This window comes from Eimeria necatrix, genomic scaffold, assembly GCF_000499385.1.
Source record: "Eimeria necatrix Houghton genomic scaffold, Enh_scaff545, whole genome shotgun sequence".
Taxonomy (NCBI): Eukaryota; Apicomplexa; class Conoidasida; order Eucoccidiorida; family Eimeriidae; genus Eimeria; species Eimeria necatrix.
The window spans coordinates 400-11,294 of NW_013654414.1; the positions used below are offsets into that span (position 1 = coordinate 400).

Below are 10,895 nucleotides of genomic sequence, written 5' to 3' on the forward strand. Positions count from 1 at the left end.
GCTGGCGAAAGCGCCGGCGCCAGCGCGGGCCTCCCCACCCGTAGGGCCCAGGAGGCGAGCTCCCAGAGTGGGGCGAATCGAAGAGACAGATTTGAAACACTTAAGAATTGTTGTATTATGATGGAATAAAGCTATAGTGTCCGAGAAATGGGGCTATGCTAGGCGTAGTTTGTAGGCCTGCTCGAGGGACAGGAAGCAGCGCAGTCGCAGCAGTAGGCGCCGCTCACTAAAATAGCTAGCTGATGACCTATAAGCGGTTAAGAGGTTGACCCGGACTGAGCGCTGTAACCTCTTACTTGTGAAATATAAAGGCGATTTATTAGCAAATTAACATGTATGAACTAAAAATGCCTGCAAATTCCCTAAGATTGGGATTGCCGACAACGCCGGCACCGGTGCGAGTCACATCCTCACCGCACCAGCAAAGCATAAACCATGAGAAGCGACTTTTATGAAATATGATTTTGGGAACTTGAAACAAAATGGTCTTTTTATTAATTTAGCTGACGTTAACAGACCGATGCGTCTGTAGAAGAGGAGCTTTCATAGAGTTCCAGAGTTGTGGTCTTGCAGCATCGTAGACGCTGTAGAGAGTGCAGTGTACTAGAATAACGGCCCACCTTCGTCATGCTACTCCGGAGCCCACTGTGGCACAGCGACCGCATGGGTATTAGGAGACACCCCCGCAGGTTCACCTATAACCAGGTGAACTTGCCGGGGTGTCCGTTACCGGTTTACAAGCGGACAGCCCGTGCGTCACGTACAGTACAGCGCGTTCTCTGCAGCGACTACGATGCTACACGGCCCACAACTTGGGTATTCTATGAAATCCTCTCTACTATCGACGCATCGATCGCGTAACCTCCACCAATTTATTAGAAAGACTGTTTTGTTTCAAGCTTTCAAAATCATATTTCATAAAAGTCACTTCTGATGGTTTTTGCCTTGCTGGTCCGGTGAGGATGTGACGCGCACCGGTTCTGGCGTTGTCGGCAGCCCCAATCTTATGGCATTCGCGGGCATTTCTAATTCATACACGTTAATTTGCTAGTAAATTGCTTTTCTATTTCACTAGTAAGAGGTTGCAGCGCTCAATCCACGTCTCGACATCTTAACCGCTTACAGATCATCAGCTAGCTATCCTCTACAGGTCACCAGCAAGCCCTATTGTAGTGCATGCGCATTACATCACATGGGACCAATTCCACTCCGCCATGGAGGTGATAAGGAAAGTTATAGGTAGGCCCGGAGACTCTGGCGCAACGTTTCCTATACTTCCTGAAGACGGCAGCACCATGCAGGCCTTTTTGATGCGCATCGAATGACGGTACACCCAGATGGGAATGGAGACCCGCGAGTGGGGAGGCACGCTTGTCGACCACCTTGGAGGCCCCGCTCTAACGTATTGGATGTATCTAGAAAGGACTACCGACCTCAGTGGCTGGGCGATGGCACAGCGCAGGCTTTTGGAAAGGTTCGACAGAACAACGTCGCAGAGTCAATTGCTGGCGGAGTTGGCTAAAGCACGATGGAGTGATAATCCTAAGGAATACACGGACCATTTTGCTGCTGTAGCTGTAGCCCGGCGCAGTAATAATCAGCTAGTTCGTCTGGGGTGGTCACCCCCGACGAACTCGTTGACTATTACTGCGCCGGGCTACCAACAGAGCTCCATCTTCTAATAACAAATAACGGGCAGGTGAAGTATCCTTCCTTGGGACAAGCGTTGACAGCCGCAGCGCGCCTGTACGAACCCAACCAGAGCGTGCTAGAGCTACAAGAAAGGTCCAGCCGAGCCATTAGAGCTGCTGTCCAGGCAGATGGGCCCCGTCGGCGCCAGGGAAACGAATATCGACCTCGGGGGAACCCCGGGAACTGCTATGAGTGTCAGGGTCGCGGACACCCGGCACGCGTGTGTCCCAGAAAGGGAGAACGTACCAAGCGTCCGAACGAGACCTGCAAGAAGTGTGGAGGTGTGGGACATTGTGCTGGGGAATGTCCTACATACGACCGAGACCAGACCAAGCCAGAGGGCAAGAGCAGTAGGCACCGCACCCGTTTCAGCACTGAGAGGACTGAATATTTAAAGAGGTGGGTCTAAGCGTGGTTGGAGACGAGCGTTCTAGGCCGCTTAGCCGTGGTAAAGGGATGATGTGTGCGGTAGCGACAGGATGTGACTGTGTGCTCTGTTGCAGAGCTGCCGGAAAAGCTTAGTCATCGGAAGAGTGAGCGTAGGGGCTACCGCGCCTTCGATATCAAGACTTGCAGCCGTCAACGGATTCTCGCCAATCATGACCTTGGAGGGAAAGAGCTCGGCAGTTGAATGGCTTGTCGTGTTGTAATCAAGTTCCAAGGCCGGAAGCAAACGCTCCCACTGGCGTTCGTCAGATTGGATGTAGGTCCGAAGCATCTGCTCGAGTGTGCGGTTAACCCTTTCAGTTTCACCGTCGCTTTGTGGATGGCGGGACGAGGACATGCAGCCTTTGGTATTAGAGCCGCTACAGAGTTGTTGCCAGAGATCCGACTGAAAGCGGGGGTCTCGGTCCGAATGAGCACCTCTGGAAAGCCATGATGGCGGATAATACGGTCTGCGAGAAGCTCCACTGTGTCGGCTGCTGCGAATGACTTCTTTGCAGGACCAAAATCGGCCATCTTGCTGAGGGAGTCGAGCATCACGAGAATCGAGTTGTGCCCTGTCGTTGTAAGGGGAAGATCTGTGATAAAGTCGAGGCTTACATGTGCCCACCGACGAGAAGGGATGACAAGCTGTTGAAGAATGCCTGCAGGTTTCTGGCTACGAGGCTTCTCAGCCCAAGAGATGCTTCTCTCCAGCGGATGTGGCCGAACGTCACCTGGCGGCAACAAGATTTCCGAAAACCATACCAGTAATATTGAATCGGGCTAAGCAGCACGTTGTTCTCCCCTTAGCTAAGGAAAAAATTAAGGTCAATGGGGTTCACGTAATAGCCTCTTTCAATAGGATTTTTTTTCGTGTCTCGATGCGTCCTGTTTTGCCGTAGTAAGATCGCTCGATAGTGCTAACGGCAATGCGAGTTTACAGTCAAACCCTCTGTAGCTGCTAATTTGCACTCCACCAACTGTAGAAAGGGCCTTAAAAGCCAGTGCTAAACTGCAACCAGGCTAACTGGAGTTGCAGTCTCTGGAAACCACGCAGTCCATCCTATCAAACCAAACTAGACGTGGATAGCAAACCTCGAAAGTAGACTTCTTCGGCTCAACTATGGACGTCCCGGTACCAACTACTGTATTCGCTTGTCGCAATGTTCTCCATCACCTAGGTATGGCGTGCAGTTCGCTGCACTAGAAGTTCTCGTGGTACTTCCACTCGAAGTCCCTTGCGGTACAGAGGTTGCTACGCGAATAGCGTGAAGATCGCAGGTCCCGTTGACAAACCTTTCTAGAAAGCGTGACTGCCAATCGTCCCCGACCCTTCCACACAAACAAAAATTTACGGCGTAACTACAAGCAGGCCATACTATTCGCTCGCCTGTAGGCTTGCTTCACGGCTGGCAGCCAATGGAGCTCTTTCTGCCTGTGTGGCTGACCTAAGAGCTGCCGCTTCTGCAGCGCATGACCCCCAAAAATCTGCGATATCAGTGTCTGTGCTCCGCCTCAGGGTGATACGGATGGCGTAGTGATCGCTCAGTGTCACAAGCATCACTTCCCCGAAGCAACCGAAGCAGCAGGCATCAACTAGGACACGGGGGTCCCTCATGAGGATATCAGCGGCAACCGGAAGAAACGGATATAGACCCCCCGCAAATTGATGAGGAGGCAAAAACACGTAGTCACAACGGAGCCCGTGACAACCTGCATGAGGCCCAATAGAGTTCAGTGGATTCTCCGGGTCCCATGTAAAGTCTCGGCGCGAGTAATTTGCCCTATCTTCGTCAGAAGCGCATTGTATGACGGTATCACCGCTTTCCCCGGACTCGGTCTCTTCGTCCGTGTCTGAAAGCAGCCAATCTGCTACAGAACCATCAGTCCCCTCGCTGTTCCAATGGCTTTGTGCAGGTGCAACTGCAAGCGCTACAGAACGCCACGCTTTGCCCGGCATCAGACTTTTGTCGCCGCCCTGTACTGCAGTAAGGGCCGTGCTGCAGGACGCCAGCGAACAGTCACTGGCAAGCGGGGTTGCGTCTACACCCCGCTGCTGGTGCTGGGGCGCTGAAAGTGAGAGACGTACATCCAGGACAGGTGCTTTGTCCCCACCACCCAGCCACTTCTGCTGTTGCTCAATAAGCCGCCGCTTTGCTGTCAAAAAAAACTCGCGGTGGGCCCAGGCTGCAGCAGCCGGCAACTCAAAAGCCAAAGGGAGCTGTACGCCTCCACCTGCCCTGCCAAAGTAGCCCCCAAGTAACCCTCTGGAGGGCAAACTGGCACTATCTTCCTCGCCTGCGCTAGCACTTAGCGCGCTGCTATTTCTGCCTGAGATGTTGCGCGGTGCCGTTGTTGCTGCATCACTAGAGTCACAATTGGACAACTCTACACATTCCTGGTGAGGAAAACGGCGGCTCGAACCTCCTGTGCGACCCCGTCTACAGTTCTCACTAGACGGGTAGCTGGTGATGTTACCGAAAAACATGCTGCTGTCTCGTTGACCAGTGCCACTGCTCCGTAAAACTGACTGCTCTCGAGGACCACTCCTCTGTGAGGATCGCGCTTGTAGGCTCTGCCGCTGACCCAGCAGCTGTTGCTTCTGTTCTCCTTCGGTGTCACTTATGTCTGCATCCGATGTCACACTGGCAGAAGGTGCAGCATCAGATTTGTTGAGCACGTGATGCTGCACAGTGCTTCCAGAAGGCGGCGTCACCTGTGACAGAGCAGCCGGATGTGCATGCAGTCCCCTCTGCCCTGGTTCTGTGTGCATCCTCATGCGCCGCTGTCGTCTAACACGCACGAACAGGTCCCGACGAATGTGCCGATCGTGAAGCTCGATTCCTTGGTCATCTAGCTGCTGCTCATCCAGCAACTGCTGCTGGTGCAGAAGATGATGCTGCAGCAAGTGTCGCTGATGCCCATGCACGTGCAACCAGCAGTCCCGCCAGCCTCGCTCCACGAAGCACTTGTAATTTGAAGCGCATAAGTGGGGGGCTGTGCATGCAGCAAAAAAGGCAATAAAGCGCTTGGACCATGAACAGCCAAAAACTGACGCTTCCAACTGTGTAAACGCAGCATGCGAAGGCCCACTCCACAGAAATTATCGAAGCCGCTGGGCCGCATGCAACCACTACGAATGCTCGTGAACTACACGCCCCAAAACAGCTCAAATCTTTCCTATTAAACTCGTTATCCATTAGCGCTACGAAGAGCAACGCCATCACCGGAGGCTATGGAATGTGTCAACAGCGCACTACAGGGTCCTCGCACCTGCATTAAGATCGCCAATAACGAGAGGCACATGGCCTCTGTCTGCTGCAGCATCGCAGGCTTTCAACAGCTGGCGAATTTCTGCTGCTCGCACGTCTTCAACATAGCGGGACTCTGGGTCGACGGCTCCACTCGCCAAATGGATATTAAAAACAGCAACTGAAGAAAGAAAGGAGGCCCGCGAAGCAACGACACCACGGCAGCGTCAGCCACAAGCCATTACACCCAAATTCAGCTGCTGATTTCGTCGTCCATAGAGCCATCGAACTCAACAAGGAAACGGAAGGAAGCCTGGATATCGTGAAACTGCATCTTCTAAATCAGCATTGGATGCTTTCGTCAAATAGCCCTATTGAAGGTCAGAATATTGCTTACTAACACCGATAGAAGGCACGTCGATGGCTACTTCCAACATCCCCTTCGAAGCAAAACAGCGCTCGATGTACGTCACCTGCAGTGTTGTAGACAAGAAAAGGACCGCAAATCTTTACGACTCTAGAAACGTCGAGGCTGTGTTAATGAGTCCTTCCAAATTAAATGAACAAATTTTCGTATCAGCGTGCACCCGCCGTAAGCTCGCCCACATCTTCAAATTTGTGAAACTGAGTATGGACGATCGGAAACCTGCTAAGGACCATTAGGCCATTGTGAAGTGCGAAACGACCCCCAGACGTGCGGCGACCTAAAACAATTGAACATTCACAGTCCTTAAGCCCCTAGCCATGCACCCGGGGAACTGACTTGCTCACGTAATTTCAGTCTGAAAGTACGGCACGGAGACAGACACCCTACGGTCAGGAAAAGAGGGAGCGAAACGCACAAATGGATGCCAGAGCAGCTTACCAACAAAAGGCAGTTTATGGCGAGTGCTCTCAATGATAAAGTCGGCGTGGTTTTCTCCGTACACCTCTTGCAGGCAAATGATGTCAGCCCCCGTTGAGAGTATTGCCGCTGTTAAAATGCGCGTAGCTAAAAGGAAGACATGTAAATTAGCTTTAATTAGCAGCAACTACGGCCAGTTAAGCTAAAAGCACACCAGTACAATTCGAGTCTATACAACGGCCAGCAAACGGCGTACAAACGAACCCCTTTCAAGCTAAAAGGAAGGCGAAGGACAAGCTAGTAAACATCGCCGGTACACGAATAAAGCTTAACTTACCAGGAATGTGATGAAGTCGGCGCTGAGTGAAGGGAGGATTTTGGTAAACGCGAAGGCCGCACAGTTTGTACTCTAGAAGCCCCGCATTGAAAGAAAGTAAAGATAGTTCATCTAGGCGCGTCTGCGTCGTCCTGTCTTCCCCTTGCATTGTCGACGCCCCACGACTCGGAGTAGCGGCTTCCGTCTCGTCTGTTCTTGCAGACTGAGCATCTCGTGGGCTCCGGCTATCCTCGCCTTCAATCTGTTCCTCGCCCCCGGCGTCAGTACCCTTCTCAGCAGAAGAAGATGCGTCTCTCTGGATCCCGCGGTGCTCCATCTCTCCCTCTACGCCGTCAAGTTCGCTCTTACTTTCCGCCCTACCACGCAGCAACGGGTTGCCCGCCTCCAACTCAGCATTTGTTTCGTCGCCACTTACAGGTGACGCAGCAGCCTCCGAATTTCCGCAGCACTTAGCTTCAGCGAGTGGCACTTTCGAATACACTTCCTTTTCCACTCCCCCGGACTGCAATGCTGATGCATGCATAGGATCAGCGAGAAACAGCCGTGAGCAGGGCGGTTGGTCAGCGAAATGGCAAATTCCGGCTCTCGAATGACAGATGTACTCCTCACGTTCATTCCTGGTGCCAAAGGCGCTGGTGCTCATACTGCTGGCTTGGTTGCCGCTACTCCTAGCATTGACTGCTGGACCACGTGCCACTGCGTTGTACCCAGAATGAATAGAAGAAACAGGTGAGTTGGAGCTTGCGCCTTCATCAGTGTCGGTGAGCTCCCACATGAAGGCCTTCTGATGACCGCCGGATATGTTGTTGTTCATCTAGGCATCTACCAATAAGTAGCATATGCGGTTAGCACAGGAAAGCTCCACCAATGCAAGCAAATGCGAGCAGCTAGAGTACTGGCAATTAGATGAAGCTCGGACGTCATCCTACAAAGGGAAACAATGTCGCTGCGGCGATCGGTACCTACTTGAGAATTGCAAAGCGAGCAAACGCCCACTTAAGACGCCACTTAGAGCATCCGCTGACGTGAAGAGCCCAGAGCATCCGGTGGAGCTTCTGTGCCTACGCTGTAAGAAATAGACTTCGACTTCACCCTGATAGTCTTCTAGCATCGAATCTTGTGCGAGCTCTGCAACTCCAGTAAAGTAAGAGACAGGCAAAGTGCGCTGCTTCCTCGCAGAACAGCTTGTGTGGAGTCGTCTATGAAACGCTCCTCTTGGCGATTTTCCGCCAATTCTTTATGACAGTAGGTCCCAAATAACGGATAAATTTGCCTTAAAAACAAGCGGAGCTGTGAAAGCGGCAACTGACGGCCACACCGAGCCCAAAATGAAACACCGACCAATTCAAGCCCCTTGAGGCGATCCTGCAGACAAGCACTGCTGCTTCCAAAGCCGTCGACAATGCCGAATCGTAAATTCCTCACGACGCAGCGTATCTTTGTCTGTTGTTTCTGTCTTGAATTGGCGGATCTGCTCTTTTTTACCTTTTGTGATGGTGCTTTGCTGTAGTTTTAGATGCAATAGCAGCAGGCCGTGCATGCGGCCTGTGGCTACCTGAAAACAATGTAGGATCATTTGCATGAGATTTTAGCTTCCTAAGATTCCGAATGTTGGGCAGAGAATCCTTTCGCCAGTTTTATGGGAATGATATTAATCGGCTCTCAGATACTGTCACCATTTTCAAGAGTGGTCACACATGGGGAAGCTCTGTAATAGCGAGCACTTAACACCATGGATCTCTCCCCTCTTTATGAACAGAGGCCAGCAGTTTCGTGGTTCAGGCTATCACGGCTGATTGGAAAGTACGAAGGGTTTTCTGTGTCTCGCGCCTGTGGTAGTGGAGCGCGACACAGCAGAAGCTTCGCTCATTCCTTGGGTATTGCTGGTAAGCACACGTGTCCTGTCTTTTTGTCCTGTGGGTTTCGATGGATGTGGATCATGCTACACCCGGGGTGTCCCGCGTTTTTTTATGTGCGTGACACGTTGCTCGGGTTTGGCGTGTTTGTAGTCCTGCATGCTGAACGAGTGTGGCTTGATGCAGTAGCACTCCGCATGCAAATTGATTGTATTAGAAATTTTAGCGCAAGTGCAGTGCGGCAGGACAGGGAGCTGTGCATCGCTGGCGTGAGGTGCTGTTCGTGTTTATCTCCACGTTGTGTGGAGTGTCCGATTCCAGTTACACGCAGCAAAGAGCTGGTTGCCTTTTTCTCGGGAAGAAAATGCTGCGGGAAAAGGTCTACAGAAAACAAAGAAGTGGAAGTTGGCAGCGCTACGTCATAAACTAGTTGGAAACTGAAAGCTTCTTCTGTGCAGAGCCTCCTGCGCCCAGACAACCGCGAATAAAGCTCTTACAACTACCTAACCGTTAGTCAACTAAATTTCAGTGGAGGCAGCCACTGCACGCAGCGGTATTTCTCATTGACGGCTGAAGTTTCAGACAGAGACGGGGCTCAAGAGCGTTGGATCGAGTGTCTAAACAGATACAGAAATAGTAAGCCGCACAAACACTTCTTCAGTACTGGGCCTAATGCGCAGTCTGGCGGAGTTTTGGGAAGGTTACATGACCTGCACTTACCACGCTATTAACTCATTTCTAGGAGCTACTGAGGCATGCGGCTTGGGATGTTTCTTACTAAACAGAGAGACCTGCCCTCTGTCACTGATTGAGTTGGGACATCTTCTCCTGCATATTTGTTCCAGAGCTGGCCTGTTCGAGGAGAAGCATCTCGTTGCGAATCAGCAAGTGTAAGTTCCAGGAACAACAGAAGGATTAAATGCTGGTATCCGTGGGGCGGGTGCTGGCACCAGCCAGCGATGTGCGCGAAATAACTGATCTAATATATGTCAGCCCTTAACTTTATGAGAATATCATTAAGCATACGCAAACTGCTGTGAATGCCACGAAATGTTCAGGTTTGTTCCATCGAAAACTCTTGCACCTGATGTTCACCTTTCCGCCGTGCAGCCCTAAATCACAAGTTGACGCACTTAGCGCACATTGCGTCTAGGTTGGTGTCTAGGTTGGTTTTCCGTAGTTCAGAGCAGCAGTTGGTGAGCTTGCTAACCAAACTGCAGCTCATCTGGGTAGGCCGCAAGGTCCGTCACGAGATGCTGCGCGTCTGCTGGTATGGACTGGTTCGTAGGGGCGCCACACTGCAGAAACCTGGGTGAACAAACTTGCGCTCAGAGTAATGGGCGTAAGCAGAAGCTACATGCAGCGTCGGAATGCTTGAGACGAGTCAAAACATGCTGGAGAGTGGGCTTACAGTCAGTGAGCCCTAGACTTCTGCGCTTTCTTGAGTAGATGAGAGGTGGGTCCGTGAATTGGAGCGAGCAGCAGCAGGCACTGCATGAATTCGCGGCCATTTTGTGAATCAAACGCAGTCGACCACAAATGAAGGCTCTCCGTTTTTGAAGGAAATTTTGGAAGGAATGCATTTTCATGGCCCAAAGCCGGAGAGGAGAGCTATCAGGGCACCTTGGGGACTCATCTCACACTCCAGCGGCACAAGTCAGATCACGATTGATTTTCTGGGGAGAGATGTAAAGCGCCTTCAGCGCCTTCGTCGGTCTGTTCACAATACTGTGCAAACCACATCCGTTTATGAACCAAACTTGTAGCGGCGGTACCTTTAAGGCAGTGCATCCCCCAGGCGATCATTATGCCAGAGCAGACCTGTTGGCCGTAATATTCAGCCGTCGGCCATGGTCCTCAGTTGAGCTAGAATGTGGCTTCGTGAGCATTCAGAAGCACACTTTTTGGATGAATTTTGAACCATACAAACACCACAATAGCAGTTTCCGGCATGACAAACACCACTACTGTCACAATTTACATGAGTAGCGGCCCGATGGCTCCTTCAGCCCGTTGATCGGCACTCCAAGAGGTCTTGTGTACCGTGAAATTCGTGTTGTTCGCCATCTATATTGTTCATGCTGGTACACGTATTTCCACTACAGGGACGCTGGCGTGCTGACCTGTTTTATGAGCCACAATATAAGCAACAGGATATGCTACCAGGGAGGGGTCTTTGAACGTTGCCTTAATCTGGGTATAGGCTGTTTCGCTGAATGAACCAAAACCATTTATATCTGAGCGTTTAAAAATCTTTTTGCTGGCAAAAGAAGGAAGTTCTTCCTTGCACGTGTTACAACAAGTGCACTTCACCCCAACTTGTGATCTGAGCGGAGAGCAGGTACCTAAAAGATAGCACGAAGCCAATGCGATGCACTGGATATAAACTGGAGAAAAGCACCAGATTTACATGGGCTTCACATGCTGAAAGGTCAACACAAGCCAAATTCATGCAAGTATCACAGGCATCCGTACCAGCTTCACAAACG

The 10,895-nt window shown here is 51.4% G+C and overlaps 2 protein-coding genes across 2 annotated transcripts; both read right to left on the minus strand.

The window, feature by feature from the left end:
* Positions 1-2,289: 2,289 nt before the first annotated feature.
* Positions 2,290-2,652, minus strand: ENH_00062120 (hypothetical protein; the record flags this gene model as incomplete). Its single annotated transcript, XM_013582055.1, has 1 exon — positions 2,290-2,652. The coding sequence occupies one exon, from the start codon at positions 2,650-2,652 to the stop codon at positions 2,290-2,292; it is 363 nt and encodes a 120-aa protein (XP_013437509.1).
* Positions 2,653-3,496: 844 nt separating this feature from the next.
* Positions 3,497-7,364, minus strand: ENH_00062130 (endonuclease/exonuclease/phosphatase domain-containing protein, putative; the record flags this gene model as incomplete). Its single annotated transcript, XM_013582056.1, has 6 exons — positions 3,497-5,115; positions 5,392-5,550; positions 5,767-5,842; positions 5,976-6,073; positions 6,235-6,342; positions 6,551-7,364. 6 exons carry the CDS (start codon positions 7,362-7,364, stop codon positions 3,497-3,499), a joined length of 2,874 nt encoding a protein of 957 aa, XP_013437510.1.
* Positions 7,365-10,895: the final 3,531 nt, after the last annotated feature.